General features: G+C 40.6%; 1 protein-coding gene and 1 long non-coding RNA gene across 3 annotated transcripts in view; one reads left to right on the top strand and one right to left on the bottom strand.

The window, feature by feature from the left end:
* Positions 1-1,655: 1,655 nt before the first annotated feature.
* Positions 1,656-17,725, bottom strand: zbtb4 (zinc finger and BTB domain containing 4). 2 transcript variants are annotated; one of them, XM_027165338.2, is made up of 2 exons: positions 17,128-17,725; positions 1,656-10,998 (listed from the first exon to the last, which is right to left on the bottom strand). In XM_027165338.2, the coding sequence occupies exons 1-2, from the start codon at positions 17,208-17,210 to the stop codon at positions 5,919-5,921; spliced, it is 5,163 nt and encodes a 1,720-aa protein (XP_027021139.2). In that variant the 5' UTR covers positions 17,211-17,725; the 3' UTR covers positions 1,656-5,918. The 2 variants fall into 2 exon arrangements, with proteins under 2 accessions (XP_027021139.2, XP_047673741.1); XM_047817785.1 differs by lacking the exon at positions 17,128-17,725 and adding an exon at positions 14,089-14,582.
* Positions 17,726-18,219: 494 nt separating this feature from the next.
* Positions 18,220-19,872, top strand: part of LOC113655057 — a 2,164-nt gene continuing 511 nt past the window's right edge. Inside the window, exons 1-2 of the long non-coding RNA XR_003443627.2 lie at positions 18,220-19,039; positions 19,485-19,872. The exon at positions 19,485-19,872 is cut by the window's right edge and continues 511 nt beyond it. This is a non-coding gene — a long non-coding RNA (uncharacterized LOC113655057). The remainder of the gene's footprint in view (positions 19,040-19,484) is intronic.

The raw sequence follows: 19,872 nt of genomic DNA, 5'->3' as shown, positions 1-19,872 counted from the left end.
GGCGCACATACACACACACACACACACACACACACACACACTCATACTCATACTATGGACAATTTTTCGGAGATGCCAATCAACCTACCATGCATGTCTTTGGACCGGGGGAGGAAACCGGAGTACCAGGAGGAAACCCCCGAGGCACGGGGAGAACATGCCAACTCCATACACGCAAGGCGGAGGCGGGAATCGAACCCCCAACCCTGGAGGTGTGAGGCGAACGTGCTAACCACTAAGCCACCGTGCCCCCCCTCATAATTCTTTTATGTTTATGTAATTTTTTTAAACCCGATTTTCCAATGAATCATTTGTTGCCAAGTGAGAATTTTATGTCTGATTCATTTGACACCTTTTATGGCATGTTTTATTACAGTATATTCACATGTACATTAGCACAAATCATTTATTTTCATCTTGCATGTTCATTTCTTTCTCATGTTAATAATTCTCTTTCACATGTGATCACAGCTTGTTCTTTGACTTGATAAACTGATGATGTCACGTGTTTAAAAAGCACCGTCATGTTTCTTGGACATGTGATTACATGTTAGTCGCAGAACTGAGAGATTATTGACACAGATTTTGAAAGCAGCTGGTTATTGACAGGCGTAGGCACCGTTAGTCCGTGTCTGATCGGTGGATGACCTTTAAGAGGTGATTGATGCTTGTTTGCCCGTTCCAGTAAACTTGGATGCACGCAGTGTGCGTATGTGTGTGTGTGTGTGTGTGTGTGTGTGTGTGTGTGTGTGTGTGTGTGTGTGTGTGTGTGTGTGTGTGTGTGTGTGTGTGTATGTTATATGTGGGTGGGCATTACTCACTGAGGTGGTTCATGTCCAACATAGCAGTCAGTTTTCAAACAAAACGATGATAAATGTTGCTATGAATTCCTTTATCTTCTTCATGGATCTTCCTTGATCAGTTTTCTTCTAAAACCTGCACTTAAAATTTAAATCTTAGAAATGTACTTTATTTCTTTGCTTAAACAAACAGAGAGAGTGAACAATAACAGTTAACAGATACACGATGCTTTCATTGGTTTATTTCTAGAGTTAAAAAAAAGATGTTTATGAAAAAGAAAATCGATTTTTACAATAAACTCTAAATTTGTATGATGATTATTATTATTATTATTATTATTATTATTATTAAATATATGTATGTTAAAATATATAAATGTCTATAAATATATAAATATCTATGTACATGTCAAGCTGCTTTTTCATTGTATTACCTTGAAGAGCTTGCTGTAAATGAGCTGCTATAAAGTATAAGAACGGTGATAACTTATTTGAATGTTCATGTCGTGTGTAACTATAAATGGATAAAAAGTAATTGCTGTTCTTTAATTGGAATCTTGTAATTATTGGAAATTTGCTGTGGTATAAAACACTTCAGGACATCTTGTAATTGGAAAATAAGGATTTGTCGTCCGTTTTCTTGGTAAAATTGAATAACTCTAACGCTGCATCACATCATCAATGTTTTTTCTCTCCTTTAATTATTATATATAGTTATAATCCCAAAATGTTATAGGAAATACTACTATTACTACTAATAATAATACAAATTTCTGTATTTAAAGTTTGCTTCAGTCACCAGAAAGTGCAGTACGTTTATCATCTGAACCATGGAACTGATTCAAAACTCTTCAGTAGGTCATCAGGTTAATACTTTATTTGAATGATTGAAGCATGGACAGAGGGAGACTGAAGAACTAGAGCAAAAAAAAAATCAAGAAAAAGTGAAAAAAAAAAGGATTATTACAGGCTTGATTTGGCAATGTGTTAACAGACCCTTTGTATGAAGACAAAGTCAACAAGAAACAACCAAAACATTTTAGGAAACATCAGGCCAAATATGTGAACTTCTATAACAATGGCACGATTTTAGCTTGTACATTTTCACAATACCGGGACAAAATCCATCACATGCCTAAGACTACACCTGCTGAACACATATACGTAGCTAAACTGTCAGCTAGTCGGAGTGAATATCGATGTCTGCACTGGGGTCTTCTGCTGGTTTCATCTGGCTGTAATCGCTTGCTAGTGTTTGCATTTTAGGAACGGCTAAAAACAAGTGCATCCATCTACACTCGTTCTGTCATTTTACCTGCAAGGACCTTGATTTGGTGGCATATTTCAAGCAAACAAACGGCCTTGAAGTGTTTTCCTGCATGCAGGATGATAGAATAGGTCCTTAATTATTCAACATTCACATTGTGAGAGTTTTAAAAAATAATAATAAACAATAAAAAAAACAATAATAATAATAATAATAATAATAATAATAATAATAATAATAATAATAATAATAATAATACACTTGTACATGAAATTACAAATTAATTTTGGTAATCAAAATTTTGGTAAAGTGCATGATCATAAATTAACATAACATGTTTTCTTGGTAGCTTATTTTAAAAGACTTGTTTTAAAAAGGGATGTTTTGGGTGTCCGAACTTTAATTGTTGTAGTTGTGAGAAAACTGATTTTTGACAAATGTATATTATAACAAATGTCAACAGATTTCTATGGAAAATGTTTATTTTATTTTATGTTTCGTTACTCATGAGCAGTGTTAGGTAAATAATAAGTGCACAACATCTTAAATACGTTTAAGATGGAAAAGAAATATCTTATTATTTTTGGACAAAAAGTATGAATAATATAACTATTTGATTATTTATTACTAAAAATGTCTCATTATTGATGATGTATGTTGCAAAACACATTTTTCTGCTAATCCGTTAAAGGTTTATGTTTATTTTTATTTAACAGTCCCATCGTCAGATTTTATTAAAGGAACACTTTGTAATATTTTTAATAATAATCTGAGTAAGAAAATTGATAAGATAAATAAGATAAGTTAAACAAAATGTGAAACAATATTGCTTTGCATTCAGTCACACGCGTTTTGTTGTTTTGTTGCATTTTGTTCTGGCCCTGAAATGAGCTCCGCCCCTGTCTAAAAAAAAGAGCTGCTCAAAATTACAAACAGTTCCTTTAACAGCTGGAATGATTATTTGTAACAGCTGGAATGATTTGTTTAAAATAAAAACGTTTAGCAGAATAACTCCCAAGCCAACGATTAGTCGTATTTCGATTGTGGCAAAGCAGTCATGCAGTTCATAGGCAGATTCAGTGGTCTCGAAAATCCAATTGTAAGTAATCCATAAAAAAATACAGCAGTCTGATGACAGATATGCATGTAGTCTGTAGCGACCCAACACTGCTCATGAGAAAAGTGTGTGAGGAGAATTTAACAACACCTTGGTAGAGGTCCAAACCCAAACTCTGATTTGGTGGCAAGCCTCAAGGGATATAGTGCTTGTTTTGGTTTTCCTTTTCCTCAAATGTGCTCACACACACACATCCACACACACACACACACACACACACACTCACACACACACACTACGTGAAAGTACCTACACCCAAGAAAAACAACAAATCTTCTCGTTATATTCGGAAATGAACAGTGCTGCGGCTTCAATGCACTCACTTCAAAAGGACAGGATAAAACGCTCGGTAGTGGGAAGAGGAAGGGGAGAAAAATCACAGTGTGAGTGATTTGTGTTTATGGGGACTTTTGTAAGTGGACAGCATGTGCTGTAACTGTGTGAAAGTCATGAAGCTTCATTGTTGGGGCTCTTTTTTTTTGGTTTCAGTTTTAAGTTAAAATGATGGAACAAAAAAAGATGAATTGAAAATTGACAGCTTTACAGCAGATAGTATTTCAAGCCAACCATCAGCGAAGAAAAGAAAGTCAAAAAATAAACAGAAACACACATGAGAAAGAAAGCGGAGTGATGACTGTTATGTCGATACCAGAGGATAATAAAGAAGCGAGTGCTGTTCATGCGTTATGATTATATTGAATCCAAGTTCCTAGACATGTTTCTAAGACTACTGTATATATGTGAATACCTCAAAGCGGTTTGTTATTACATGTTATTTTTCAAGTCAGAAAACATCTACCATACTGTTCATGTTTTTTTTGTAACCTCATGACTAAATTACATTCATATTCTTGTGCACTTGAAAGACCGCTTTCAAGCACAATCCTCACAAATCTCTCTATCAAAAAGGGAAAATAGGTAAAATAAACAAATTATATTGTTTTAAAAAGATATATATTTATATATATTTATATATATGTGTATATATATAAAAAAACAGGAAAGTTCTAAAGGAGTGTTCAAGCCACTCCAGGTCAGTGAGCAAATTTTCTTTTTTTCTTTTTTTTTTTTTTAAGTCTTAAGCATTGCAACTCAGACCATGCACGGACGTCAGGAGGAGCTGACGTCAACTCTTGCTGTTTCTGTGCACTGCAGAGGAGACGTGGAGAGAGATGGTTGGCTAACCACCATAACCCCGGCTCACACGTAACAGGCTTCCTTAGGTCACGTCTGCCTGAAAAACGGTATTCACCAGCTGCTTACAGCTTTATTTTCTGTGACTTTGTAATGGAGGTTCTACTGGCGATAACAGACTCGCTGCACTTTGCTCCACTTCCCTCCCACTCTCTCTGTCGCTCTCATCTGCCTTTTACCTCGGTCTCTCTCAGATTTCAGTCAAGTAAATGGAGTGTCTTTGGTGGACACCAGGGGGCACTGGGGAGGAGAAGGCCACTAAACTTATTTCCACTTCTAGAAACAACTATAAGATAATAATCGATGAGTACTCAGATGTTTAAAAAAAATTGTTTTGTGTCCAGTTCTTTACTCGAGCCTCCTAACAATCATTCCAACAACATCTACAAACATACCGTGTACATGACATTGCAAAATGCAGTCCATCCTGAATTGCCATTAATTTACCAAGCAACCATGGTGCTGGTTAGTTAAAAAAAAAGCTCACATATAAACAAATTCCATCCAATATGACATGTAGATAAGCTATCAAAGCTGCTAAGATGTGACCGACAAAGGAAGAACCTCATCTATTTTTCTACTTGCTGATCTACAAAAAAGTTGTAACAGCCTGTCTAGGAATGATGCTCATACGTCCGCATCGATATCAATATCTGTTTAGCTCAACGAGGCGGATATAGCACAAACATTGCTGGCTACAACTGTGCAGTGCATGCACACATCACCCTCAAGACACCCACACACACGGCGCAGACGCTCACATCGAAGCCAGTACTGAAAATACACACAACAGAACCTACATAATGTTGTAAAAAGACAGCTACCCCAAACTACATGCATGATGAGAGGTTGAAACACACACACACACACACACACACACACACACACACACACACACACACACACACACACACACACACACACACAAAACTGCTTATATGCTATTATCTTCCTTCACTGAATTGAGTGTGTATTTTTCCATTTAAGAATGAAGAGCTTGGCCCCTATATTATTTCTATTTGCATTAATAAAAGCTCATATCTGAACTACAAATATGATCGTTATTGGTATACTGTCACTAGTGGAAAGCACACTGTTTTTTTGTTTTTGTTATTTTTTGTCTTTTTTTTTTCCAGAAAATACACCCTGTTAGCTGTCCAGATGTATTATTTATAACAGTTATTACAACAAATCTGAGAGGACGGATAACCAAGCTCTAACTCTTCTAAAGAGGGAGAGGAGTGGTGTGTCAGAGGTGTGTTTTGCCACTGGCAAAGGGAAGAGGTCCACATTGTACCAGCAGATCACCAGTTCACGACCTCCCTTTTACCCACAGGTCCTACCTCCAAGGCACCGCTCCGTTACTTCACTATATTTAAATTTGTACATACACCTATGGTTTTTGCTACTTTTCCAAAGAGACTTAAATGTCTGTGCAAGTAGTTCGTTTATCAAACAGCAACAACACATATTCCTTCTAAGGTCTGGTCCTCTTTGAAACTATACAGTATTCCTTCAGTGCTGTGGACTCCTCATACTCTCATGGGTTGTCACTATTTCGCTTTGTGCTACTGCTGCTATTATATAAGCTGGGGTTCACTACTAAAGGGTGAGACAAAGGGGCTCCTACTGCAGCATAGTTGAAAAGAGTGGGTAAAAAGGGCAAGGGCTCTACTTTGTCCCCTGGTGCCATCATATTGAGAGCCATAGGCAGGGTGGCAAGGTTGTATGGGTATGGTAGTAGCTGTGGGCCATAGAGGAGTTGATAGGGATCAGGGTAAAAGGGCAGTTTTGTTGAGTCAGTATGGGGTACCATCTTTCCTAGTGCACCAAAAGACAACGGTGCAGAAGGGTATGACATGAGCATCTGGTCCTCCTGTTTCTTACCAGAGCAATACCCTCCTGGTATGATTAAGGGAAATGCATACTCCTGAACAGGGTAGCTAGATTCTCTACAGGGATCTCTTGAAGCTGTGCTGTCCTTTGTCTCTGGCTCTGAATGGGGCACTTGGGGATGCAATGCAGAACGGGTAGAGGGGGGCTCACTGCTATGATCTGAACCTGTTGGAAGCACAGATCTTTGTTTCTCAACACAGTGCATGCCTTGGTGTGCTTGGTGTGTCTCTAAATGTGACCGTAACTGTAGGTTCAAAGGTCTTGGAGAGTGACTAGGGGACCGTGGGTGCCTTTGTGGGTGTCCTTTGTGAGTAGTTTGAATGACAGAGCAGGTGGGAGAGGGCACAGGGCTCAGTGGCTCCTCTTTGGGCACTACGAGCATCACATCTTCTGTGGATCGAATTTTGTTGGTCGAGTATTGGTATGCAGCTTGCTGGGAAAACTCTCTCTCTCTTGCCAGTATTGTTGGCATGGACAAATCCTCTGCTTGGATGCTGCAAGCCATTCTAGATACTCTAAGGTCTTGAGCCTCTTGTGTAGCCTCTTGTGAAGGATCACTAATGTGAATATCCTTGTGTTGGTGTGTTTCTACCTCTTGAACACTCAAAGCACTCTCTTTGACTGATTGTAATGCAGGGGATATAGATGGACCTGCATCACTTCTAACCTTTTCTACCATTTGGACTTGACAGGCTTGGTTTGGTCTGTCAGTTGGTGTGAGGCTTCTTTTCCTCTGATCCTGTGCATCTAGACTCCTTTTCTCAGGAGTTCGGAAGTCCAGGCACTCTGCTCCATTCATTACGAGCACACTGGGCAGACCAGGGGAGATGACATTTGACCTTTCTGGTGTTGGGCTAAGTCTGACTGGGGAAGATACAGTGCTCAAATGTGAACTGTGGATTTTGTCAATAGCTGCTAACTTTGGACTTTCTCCAGTAGCTAATCTTTGGTGCTCTTCATTTCTTTCAACTGCCATTTTCTGTGTGTGTTGAGAATCTGATTTGAGATAGTTGATAACTGGGATGGGCTGTGCATGCCTATGTAAAATGTCTGAATCTGTTCTTTCAACCTTGTCTACCTCGGGTAATACCACAGTATTATGACTTTGCATGTCCAGCACTGGCTGGATAGTCTCTGTAGTGTTGCCTAGCTCATGCCTCTTCAGGTGGCAGTTTAGCGCGGCAGCAGTCTTACATACTTTATCGCACTGGGAGCAGGTATATCTAGTCATTGGCCTTCTTCCCAAGCGAGCAGTACTCCCCTTTTCTAAGAACCGCCTGTTTAATACACTGCTTGTCTCCTCTAATTCCATTGAATTTTCCTTGCTTGATGACTCTGAATTACATGAAGCGGAGGTAGGCAGAGGTTTATTTTTTGGGTGGCTGGTTCTCTGATGTTCCTCTAATTTGGTCTGAGAAGGGAAAGTAGCTCTGCAGTGTAGACAGACAAACTCAAATAGATGTGTTAGCTCATGCTTGTCTCGCTTCCTTGAGCTGGAGAACCAGCGGCCACATGATCCACATTCAGAGGCTTGGTCCCCAGACCAACGTTGTTTGATGGTAGGGGAAACTGTGTATTGAGAATTCAGAGTGGGCTGGGATAAAGCTGTGGAGTAAGAAAGGTCAGGCATTCCAGGACCCCCCTTTTCTTCCTCCTTTTCTTCTGTTATTGTGGGAACACAAGCAGGTTCTGTGTCATCTTTGAGCTCCTTCCGATGAAAAACTTCTTTTTCCTCCTCTTTTACTTCATCTTTTTCTTCTTCCTCTACAGTATCCCCATCTTTGTTTACACCACTCATTAGTCTTTCTGCTCTTTTCATCAGCCGGAGTGATCGTTTGTAATGCATTTTGCGCTGCCAGCTCTTGATCTTCTGCATATGCAAAGCCTTTCTCTTGGGCTTATACGAATAATACGGTCTCCACAGGTTGTCTTCTCCATCATGATCATTCCGGTCTTCCCTGACTTCTTGTCGGAAGAAATACTTCCTCACCTTGCCTGGCAGTTTAGAATCTCTTTCTTCCTGGCTGGAACTGCGATGACTATGGTGTCTGCGATGATGGTGATGGTTATGTCGTGGTTCTCTCTGGTCTCCATGCAGAAAGTCCTTTTTGTCTTTACTTGGTGGACTTTTGTCTCTCATGAGGTCTGTCTCAGATATACTCCTTTTCACAATAGCCTCCTCCCCTATACGTACAGTGATCTGACAAAGAGGCCCACTCCCTTTGACCTCTGAACCCACAGATATGGGAACCACCTTGCTTGACGCACTCTTGGTATGAGCCTTTCGACCTTTGTGAATCTTTTCTGCTGGCTGTTGGATTTTTGAGATTTCTGTACGTGTGCTGGTTGTTTCCCACTTACTACGGGCATGTGTATGATCTTTTTGTGTATGCTTTTTAAGTGATTTTTGCAAAGTCTTATCCAATGCATGACTGCCCTCGGTAGGACATTTTCCATCCACAGAGGGTGTCTTATCTCGTTGAACAATGACAGAGGATGGGAGTGCTGTGCTATGCATGATGACTGAGGGTTTGCTATGTCCAAATGTAATGACTGAAGAAACTGCTGTCTCTGGGCATTTGACATTTTTGGCTTTGACACTGCTGTTGCCAGAGAGATGTAAATCTGACCTTTCCTTTTCACTGACCTCTGCTGGTACCTCTGCCTTAGCTGATGCCTGCTTCCTGCACTGCTCTTTGTCCATTTTGACCAGGAAACCCTCAGGGTCTGGTTTAATGTCTTGTGGATGAATATCCTTAAGGAAGGAGTCCAGTTTACTGGGACCCAGACCTGGAGGGAGACTGCAGCCTAGAGACAAAGGCAAGGTAGCTGATGGGTCAGGTTTGAGCAGTCCCTCGGCCAAAGCCTGGTTGTATGTCTTATAGGGCCGTTTTTGAGAGCGCATGGGTAGTAGGCGGTAAAGTTTAAGTGCATTAACCTTTTGTTTGTAGCCCCCATTGGCTGTCTTCTCACTTGAGATGAGGCCAGGACTAATGCCATGGAATGCCTTCTGGTGTGTCTTGAGGTTGTAGTAGGTGGGAAAGGCCTCCCAGCAAAATATGCACTGATATCGCCTTTCACCAGTGTGCCACACCTCATGTTTGGTGCGGTACTCTGCAAGAGCAAAAACCTTGTCACAGTAGTGGCATGGGTACTTCCGACGCCATGAGTGCACATTAGAGTGGCGCTTGAGACTTGACAGGGTCATGTAGGAGCGTTCACAAACCGAACAGAAGTAAATGATATGTCCATCAACAATCTTCACAAAGTGATCCTCATCCCTGAGAGCATCATTGTGAGACATTGCCCTGGCATGATGTCCTTGGAGGCTTCGTCCTTTCTTTATGGGTCGCCCAGGTCCCGTTTCTTGCCCAAGCTGTTCTGGCTCTGTTGCCTCATTTGTTTTCTCTATGGTCCCCTCCTCTAAAGGTTCCTGTTTGGGCTGGATGTCGAAAGCTGGCAGTGCTTGCCGACAGGTGGCCTCATGGGACTGCAGTCTTTTATTATGAATAAAGGCTTTACCACAATGGCGGCAGCTGAGAAGTCGTCCACCCCGATGAAGACGCATGTGCACAGTGAGGGATGAGGCGGTGCTAAACAGACGGTGGCATACACCACACAGCAGCTCTGGTTTTGGCACTGCTTGATAGGAGTCATGGAAGGATTGAGGAGGGAGGGCCATTGGAGAGACAGAAGGGGGTGAAAGAGGAGGAGGGCTTGATGAAGAGGAAGGTGGGTTTATACTGGGAAGAGGGAGGCTCAATTCAACATGTAGGCTGTTTCCTTTGCGTTTTTTGCCTTTTGCCCTTTCCACGTCTTTTGTCACCTGACCTTGGAAGGCTCTTGCGCTCAGGTTGAACAAAATATGTGCAGTCTCTGTTGTTGAGTGTTCTGGGTAGTCATTAGGCAGACTAACTCCAGATGTGTCTCTTGAGTAGTCCATTTTAGCAGATGTGTGCAATGCAGATGTTGGAAAGTGGGGACCACTACCAGCCACAGAAAAAGACATAGTGGATTTGCAGTTCTTACTGACAGGTGCAGTCAAATCTATGGGGAGGGTGGAGGAGGAAGAGCAGGATAGGTAGTCTGATTTTGATCCTTTGGGCACTGGTTTGTCTCTGAGAGTTTCCTCCTTCCATGCAGTGCTGTTTGAAGCATCTCTTTCAAATGCTATAGAAGATGAAGGGGGATGAATTATTGGACAGTGCTTTTGTGCAGAGAAACCAGGCAGTCCAGTGCTGATCGGAAAACTGAGCGATATCCTTGTCGTTTTGGTACCATCCACCTCATCCGTACCTTCTCCCATCCTGTCTACTCTTATCTGTTTATTTCTGTGTTTCATTTGAGCCTCTTGCTTTAGTCCTTTGAGACACTTTTTCAGACCAGCCACTTCAAACAGACCCTTAAGGAAGCAAGATGCGTAAATGCAGTTCAGCAAGTTCAGAAGTACTGAACAGAGTGAGGTAAAACTTAGAACCGTGTCCACCACTGGAATGGAAGATTGGCAGGCATTCAAGGAAGGAGGAGTGTCAGTCTGAGGAAAGCTCGATCCTTGGATGTAGATGTTGTTCACAGCGACGATTCTTAGGTGGATGTAAAATGGAGTCCTCTCATAAATTGAAGCAGGGCCAGGCAGGTGCTGTTCATTTAATTCCAAGGGTATGACGCTGATGTGGCGGGGGTGCCAGCCGTCCATTCTGGACACCTTGACCCCGCCCCCAAACCTGAAAAACATACAGAAATTTGTTTAAATAAGCTTGCATGCAAGTATCTCTTGAAGGTACAAAGATTATAAAAACTTTGCAACCAAACATAATCATGAATAATGTCTTCAAACGGTGTAAAACCTGCCTTTTAATTAAACTATGAATAAACAGCGTTAGTTTTAGTTGTAGTCATCCTCATTTGAAGTTTCAGTATTACAAATGTGGAAAGAGTCAGCAATCACTACCACTTCACACTAATACTTTCGATTCTTCTTCTTGAACAAAGTTATTTTTAACATTTCTCAGTGTAAAAAAAACAAGGATGTTGATAGTATATTTCTATAAATACGTGCTAGGCTGCATGTTGACAGAGAATGGTGGTGGTGTCTTGGGGTGTGGAGGGATAATACCTCTAATCCACCCCTTTTATATCACTTGATAAGTTCAATAACCACAACAATTTACATAGTCTTTTTTTTAATCTGGAATTTTTCAACAAGGTATTCATCAAAATATGTGTTAGCTGAATAAATTCTGTCTTTGTATATATTTTTTAAAAAGCATGGACACTTTTTTTTAAGTATTTGCACTTATGTTACACATGAAAAATCCCCAGTCATGGTTTTCTGCCTGTGTTTTAGCCAGGCAGGCAGGCCGCTGTAAAATTCCACAAGCAGCCCTGAACACAGTGAAACTAGGTCAGCACTGTTATTGCAGAGCGAGAGAGCTAGAGACGGAGAGAGGCGGTAAAAAAGAGCCAGGCCAGAGACAGGAACAGCCAAACACACAAGACACACACACGCTCACACACACACACACACACACACACACACACACACACACACACACACACACACACACACACACACACACACACACACATTAACAGGGACAAGCACACACAAGCACGCACTCTCTACCACAGCCGTGCACACACCTAGAACCTTTGCAGGCACATACCAACCGGTTTGAATGTAAACAAGCCACCTGACAGGTAGTGTCACCTGAACACCACAAGCAGAGCCACTGACTGTGCAAAGGAAGTACAAAAAAACAGGGCTGTAATTATAGATCTTACATAATCTATGGGGAGAGGAAGTATTAAAAGAAGAAAGGCAAAAAAAAAAGTCTAGGAGTAACATTTCTGCCGTTTATCAATTCTATTAATAATATACGTTAAATAAACTGTGTAATATAAAGAAATAAGTAACCAACACTGCACCTGTTTCAATCCATGCAAAAATGACAGGCTTAGAACAGTGAGGGAAATGCTTACAAGGGGTTCCACATGTCAAAATTTGTTTTGTGCTGTGGATGAGGAAATGCATCTGTCCCTGTTTCCGTCACCCTTTGTGCATGACGCACACACTGCCTCCCAACAAGCTGTCCTTAGCTGAAGAGGCTGGCCAAGCGTGACAGGGGCTTTACCGCCACCCTCCCTTTTATCCCCAGCACTCCGGCTCCCCCTCTACTCGAATATGCAACTGCCTGAAACAGTTTGAGGGACTGTCTGTTCCACACGTAAAAACATCCTGCAAAAGTAATGGAGCGAAACAAACATTCATTTATCTCTCTAAATCTGTCTATCTTTGTCATACGCGACTCGTTACAAACATAGCAGGGTAGTAAAGAAGGAAATCTGTGATTTCATGTCCATTAAGAAATCAGTGCTCTTTGATTATTCTTAGATGTCTTACAGACTGTAGATCTATGCAGATTTTTATTTAGTCATCAGTAGAAAAAGAGCACTCTGGATAAGATTAAACTATGAAGGCCATCGATTTTCATCAGGCCTGCAACCTCCGGACTGGGCAGAGCAGGACTGTGTAAAGGGGGCTGTGGCTAGATCCTGAACTCTGAGCAACCCCCCTGGCCAAAAAACATGTTTGAACCAGCCAGAGGGAAGGGGAGGAGAGGGGAGATGGTGGAAAGGAGTAGATCAGCAGTGAGGGGTGAACAAGAACTGAGTGGGAGCGGGAGGTATAAATGGGTTAAGAGATGGAAGAGGTATCAAATCCTGTCCTATATCTTTAAGACGCTCAGGTGCACAGGCCACGCTTCAGCGGCTGTACCCGTAGAAAAAGCCACGCTTGGCATAGTCCGTAAATGATTCCCATAATTCTTTAATTTAAATGAAATAGATAGGAAGAATAATAAGAATGATACCAATAACCATCCTAGTGTTCTAGCTATCTTGCAGCTTAGAAAAACTTGGCAGGGAGTCCCAATAAACACTTCGTCATCATGTTAGAATGGAAATCTCGGGGCTTGATAATGACAAAATGTTCATCACCATTTGAGCCATGATGAGCTCAAACGCAACCAAAAAAATACCCCCCACACACCCAAAGAAATGTTTAGTAAATGAGCAAACTGCTCACTCCTACATCACGAGCCCTCTGAGAACTACAGCCCATTTCACTCAGGCTGTACGAACAAAAAACAAAACAAAACAACAACAACAAAAAAAAACAGAAATCCGGTGTACTTTTAAAGCGTTTGTACATTCTACAAAATGACGGGGAAAAAACCCCCAGAACAGCGTGGCCATTTTATAAGCTTATTTTTCCTCATCTGAACATTCACATATTTACATACAAAAACTCGTACCGTTTTACTAATGAACGAATAAACGTACAATTACTATGAGACACTGAGTAAAGCAAATAACGAGAAGAGTAAAAATCTGTAAAATATATCTCATTAGAAAAAAACACATCTTAGTTTCTGTTAAATCGGAGTGACTCATCGGCCGTGAAAAAGAACTGCGTGGTTGAGACGCGAGAGGAGAGGATAAGGGAGGCAGGCCTTGTTTAGCACCACACACACACACACATACACAGTCGCACTTCCACAGACGCACGCACACAGGCATGCTCGTGCACACACAAACAGGACAACACTCCTCTCGTCTCGCTTCTCTTGTCCTACGCAGTACCCAAACAACAACAACAACAACAACAACAACAACAACAACAACACTCGATGGGACAGTGGTGAAGATGAAGAGTGTGTAGGAACAGGAAGAAGAGAAGAACGAAAAAACAGAAAAGAGTCTGACGGTCTCTTCATTTCTCCGCCAGGCAAGCACACAACAAGACTACGTACCTCGAAAAACCTCCTGCTGCATCTCTGCTGCGATCTGTTCTCTCTCTCTCTCTCTCTCTCTCTCTCTCTCTCTCTCTCTCACACACACACACACACACTCTCTCTCTCTCGCCCTCCCTCGTTCTGTATATATGTGTGTATGCTTGTCTGCGCTTGTGTGTGTGTGTGTGTGTGTGCGCATGAACAAGAGAGCACAGGCAACGCACACACACAGGCAGCACTATGTAGAGACGGAGGGCAGGGACGACTCTCGCACTCCCGAATCTCCCCCTCCTTCTCTCCTTCTTTTCTCTCTCGCCTGCTCTCGCACCACACACTCTTTCTCCCTCTTGCACTTCACTTTGACTCGGACACACGATTCCAGGGTGTTACTTCTTTCCCCTCGTTTCACCAACTATCCCACTGTTTTTTTCCCCCTTTTATCACTCATGCCTCTATTATCGTTTTAATTCCAGTCCGCAATTTTTTTTTTTTTAATCTTTTGCAATATTGTTCTTCATACACGCACACTCACACACTCTATGTAGCCCATTTTACACAAAGCCGGGTGATAGCTTAGCGAGCGAACGAGCAAGAGAGCAAGCAAGGGAGGGAGAAAGAGAGAGGGAGAGCAAGAGGACGCCATTTAAGCAGTTTGTTACGAGCACTGCCAGTCCCCAAAATGGCTGAAAACAAACAGGAGCCATGCCAACAGGAAAAAAAAAAAAAACTGGGCACAGAATAGACAAGGGAAAGGAGATAAAGAGTAAAAGAGAGGAGTGGAAAGAAAGAGAGAGAGACACAGAGAGAGAGAGAGAGACAGACAGAGAGACAGAGAGACAGAGAGACAGAGAGGGAGATTATACTTTTCTGAAAGCAGAACTCTTTAAATGAACTGAAGGAGTTGAAAGGATAGAGAGATCAAAGAGAGGAAGACTTATGCAAGGACATGCTCTTTGTTTTCCATTTTCTTCTCCATTTACTGCCCTCCATAAAGCCCTGGAGGTTTATGGTGAGTGGTGCTAACAGAGCCAAGTAAACATTTTGAAGTTCCTGCAAGAACGGGCGCAGGACAATGTCTGGGTTTGGTGACCTGTGCACCCAAACACACCCAAGCGCACAAACACACACACACACACACACACACACACACACACACACACACACACACACACACATATATATATATATATATATATATATATATATATATAATATATATATATATATATATATATATATATATATATATATATATATTATATATAATACCCTTGTGTGGAAAACAATAATGCCACAAGTCTTGAGTTGAAACTCTTGTGCATTTACACACTATAAAGCAGTCTTTAATACACAGGACGGATCTGCATAACCGTTCCAGGGATTTCTTGTTGTTTTTTTTTGTTTTTTTTTGCAGGATTTTATTTGCAACGCATGCTTTCACATTATCCATGAATGTTCCATTACTCACCACATCGACAGAACTGGTGCAATTGGTTTAGCTGTGATCATAACCTGTTCTGCTATCCTCCTCTGAAGCCCCCTATTCATACTCGTTTTCACTCATTTACATACTGCTTCTCGACTGTTACTATTATAATCCCACTATCTGGTGTCACACAGAAGAAATTCGCCTCTGAGTCTAGTTTCTCTCGATCTTTCTTCTTCTTCTTCTTCTTCTTCTTCTTCTTCTTGTCTCAGCATGACTTTTCTGACTTGCTCATTAGGGATCTAAATTTGCATCCGGATTTCTGTAAAGCAACTCGGAAACGATGTCTAGCGTTAAAAACGCTGTAGGAATAAAATCGATAACTCGTGCTTCCTGAATTCATTCTGGCATGAAGGAGAGGATGGGGGACATACTGTACGTCTGAGCGGGGTTTTATTAAAAATCTGACTCTGTAGGCAGAATCGTAGACAAAAAAAACAACGTAGGCAATGAGAAATGGTTCAAAACAGGAAATCAGACAGGATGTAACACTCTGAATTCGGGAAATAACAAAATAGGGACAAAAAGGGACAATTATGACAGAGGAGTTTCAATATACAGAGATAATTAGCGCTAATTATGAATAAGTCGATCTAGTGTTCAGTCATAAACTACATACCAGATTAGGAACGGCGGCTCATCGCTCGGCAACGCATTCGCCTTTTCTATCTTCTGACTCACGTTTGAAATCAAAGGACACGTATAACCGCTATTCTTTTTCTTGATTCATAATGATTTCTTGTTTTCAGACATGATTAATTTCCAGGCACATACATATCAGCACCTCATGATAATTTCCTGGAAATGGCACAAGGTCTCTTCCTACTTCCTGGTACCTCATTGTATCAATGTATCATTGTCTATGTATTTAACAACCGTCACAGTAAGTTAACCAAACAATACAATTTGAGAACGGAGAGGACTTGCCTTCATTTATACCAAGTAGCATCTGGGGTTTACTACTAGGATCTGACTTACATCTGAATGCTAGATAAAAATAATTACATAAACATAATTAATAATTATATAAAAACACACACAAAAATAATTACATAAAAACGCACCAATGATCTATTTTACCATTTACTGCTAACGAGCTGTTACTGTAGAGCAAGGCATGCCACCGGTGGGCGGGGCATATAAGCGCTGGGGAGCCTTTAATTGGACAAACGCAAGGCTAGTACAGGACGAGTCATCAAAAAAAATCTACCCTTTTTCCTGAAAGTGACAAATTATAAAATTGTATAATTTTATATATAAGTGAAAAGAGATCAAAAGCCTAGAATTATGTCTGGTAATGCAACCCACTTTGTGATTTAATATTTTAATAAAGATCAAGCACATAAAATGTATTTTCCTCTGGCTTCTCTCTCTCTCTCTCTCTCTCTCTCTCTCTCTCTCTCTCTCTCTCTCTCTCTCTCTCTCTCTCTCTCTAGCTCTCAGGACATCTATCACCTATTTTTTATTTCCGTTTAATTCTCGAGTGTGCCTCATTACACGCACACATCCCAGTCCGTGTCCCCTCTCTTTCGCTCTCTTTATTTCCCTTTCGCTCTCCCTCGTTTTCTCACCTCACATTGTGTACCAGGCCCCTTGTCTCCATGGGAACTCGCCTGGAACGGGTGGCGCTCTTATGATCCTGCCGGCTTTTCATGGAACTTCGTCATTTCTTTTTTTTCTTTTCCCCCTTCATTCATTTTCTCGACCAATTTATCTGTTTATCCCTCCGTGCCTCATGCTGAGTACAAATGTCCGGCAATTGGTGTATGGATTTTGTGGTTTAGTACGTGCCAGGCCACATATGTTCCAGTCTTCCCTCCCTGCAGGCTACCAGTGACTCTGTGAGGGAAGTGCAGTTCTAAGCAGCGCCGTTTGTGTTCCTTCGCAGAAAAAAAGTCATCCTGATTTTTAGGGTGGAAACGGAGAGGCCGCAGACTCACGGCCACAGAAAAGAGCAGAAACTGGAAAAACTGCCTTGAATTGTGGCTCTGGAAATCCTTAGAAAAAGGAGGCTTCTCTTGGTGCATTGGGTTCAGGATCGTGCCGTGCCAAAGCGATATTTCACTGTCGCTTTAGTAGTTTGCAAGTTACATAACGTCTGAGACTCTTTAGAATTGAGTCCTTTCTCCCGTCTATTACTCAAAAAAAGAAATAAAGAGATGTAACCCATATATTTTTAAGCCATTTAACTCTATTTTAACCATTTAGTCATAATAATAATAATAATAATAATAATAATAACAACAATAATAACAATAATAACAATAATAATAATTATTATTGTTATTATTGTTATTATTGTTGTTGTTATTATTATTATTATTATTATTATTATTATTATTATTATTATTATTATTATTATTATTATTAAGTATTATTATTTAACTCATAACTTTGTCAGACTCCACTACAAGACTGAGGAACTCTTTTGTCCTCCTGGCCATTAGACTGTACAACAGCTCTCAGGTACGGCAGAGTAAAAACACACAACCTGAGGAGTGACTTAAATCTGTATTTACTTGTCTTCATTGGCTGCTACTGGACATTTTACATTTTAATAGTATTCATTAGCATTGGTATCTATCTATCTATCTATCTATCTATCTATCTATCTATCTATCTATCTATCTATCTATCTATCTATCTATCTATCTATCTGTCTGTCTGTCTGTCTGTCTGTCTGTCTGTCTGTCTGTCTGTCTATCTATCTATCTATCTATCTATCTATCTATCTATCTATCTATCTATCTATCTATCTATCTATCTATCCCGTCGCACCATGACCTTATTATTAGTGGTATTCAGTTACTCATATTAAAGCAGTCATCACACGTTATATTTTAGATACATTTCCATTTTTTTCCTGTTTTCTTGATTTTACATTTTAATATCACGATTAAATATTAAAAACAATTTCAAGAAGTTTCCCCGGACATTAATTAAACCGTTAACCCACTTCTTCATGTCAAAGCATTATTTACTAATTACTTTGAATAATTTAGTGACTACAGCTCCCATGGTTCCTGGGAGTTTCAATAATTTATAATCATTAAATTAATGTTTAATACGTTGTTAATATTCGTTAAACTATTAAACTGACCTGGGAGAACATATGAATATTCATGAGTATGCCATTTAAAAAAGTTCTAGATAAACCGCTAGTGTGCTAGTTAGCCTGTGTTACAAGATAGAATTTGGAATCTTAGTCAAAAGATGTTACCATGACAACCACAATTTGTTTGTTAGCTAAGGCTAATTTGCATATTTATGGACCGGGGGAGGAAACCGGAGTACCCGGAGGAAACCCCCGAGGCACGGGGAGAACATGCAAACTCCACACACACAAGGCGTAGGTGGGAATCGAACCCACAACCCTGGAGGTGTGAGGCAATCAAACTGATGAACAAAAGAAAATACACTCTGGCTGGGAGACATTTTTATATAAGTTTCTTATCATTCATTTTCTCTGTGATTTTCTCTCAGGTGATTTTTTATGATTTGGATTGTTTGCACTGTTCCATTTCCGTTTTGTTAACCAATGAATGAAATAATTTTCTGAGGACATTTTTCTGCTCTGGACGTTTGCTTTTTATTTCTTTAATTATGAATTTGAAATCATTCTAATAATAAAACTAACCAAAAATATAAATTTAGGTTTGACAAACTGATTTGGTCAGAAAAGAAACCAAGTGAAGCTAAAAAAATCATGTTTTATTTAATGGAATTGTAAACAAACCACAGGACCCCATGATGTAGCTGAAATTAAGACTCTTTTCTCTACTGTTTAGATGCATACTCATTTACTTGAGTGTAAATGAAACTACACTTGTCCAGTTTTAGTCTGTTAGAGTGCTGAAAGAGTCTAAAACAAACACATGCTCTTTTCGTCTTCTTCTGAACGTGTCTGACGATGTTTATTATTCCTCAGCTGGTCACGGAGGAGATTGTGTCATAGTTTTGTGAACACGACTCGGGTGAACGTTCCCGCGTTCGGTGCTGATCAAAGGCTATCTCCAGTATGACATATGGATCAGTGGACACTAATGAGGGAGCCGTGGCCAGCTGAATCTCCACGGCAACAAAGAGCCTGGGACATCTGGAGAGAGACGCACACACATATGCACGCGCACACACTCACACACATGCGCGCACACACACACACACATCACGCACACACACCCATCACTGTTGTGTGTGTGTGTGTGTGTGTGTGTGTGTGTGTGTGTGTGTGTGTGTGTGTGTGTGTGTGTGTGCACGTAGGCATAGGAGTACTGAAAATGTAAATGTTCTAATTATAATCCTTTTCCACTGGAAAA

This window comes from Tachysurus fulvidraco, chromosome 8, assembly GCF_022655615.1.
Source record: "Tachysurus fulvidraco isolate hzauxx_2018 chromosome 8, HZAU_PFXX_2.0, whole genome shotgun sequence".
NCBI classification, from domain to species: Eukaryota; Metazoa; Chordata; class Actinopteri; order Siluriformes; family Bagridae; genus Tachysurus; species Tachysurus fulvidraco.
This window is presented reverse-complemented; position numbering and strand designations above follow the sequence as displayed.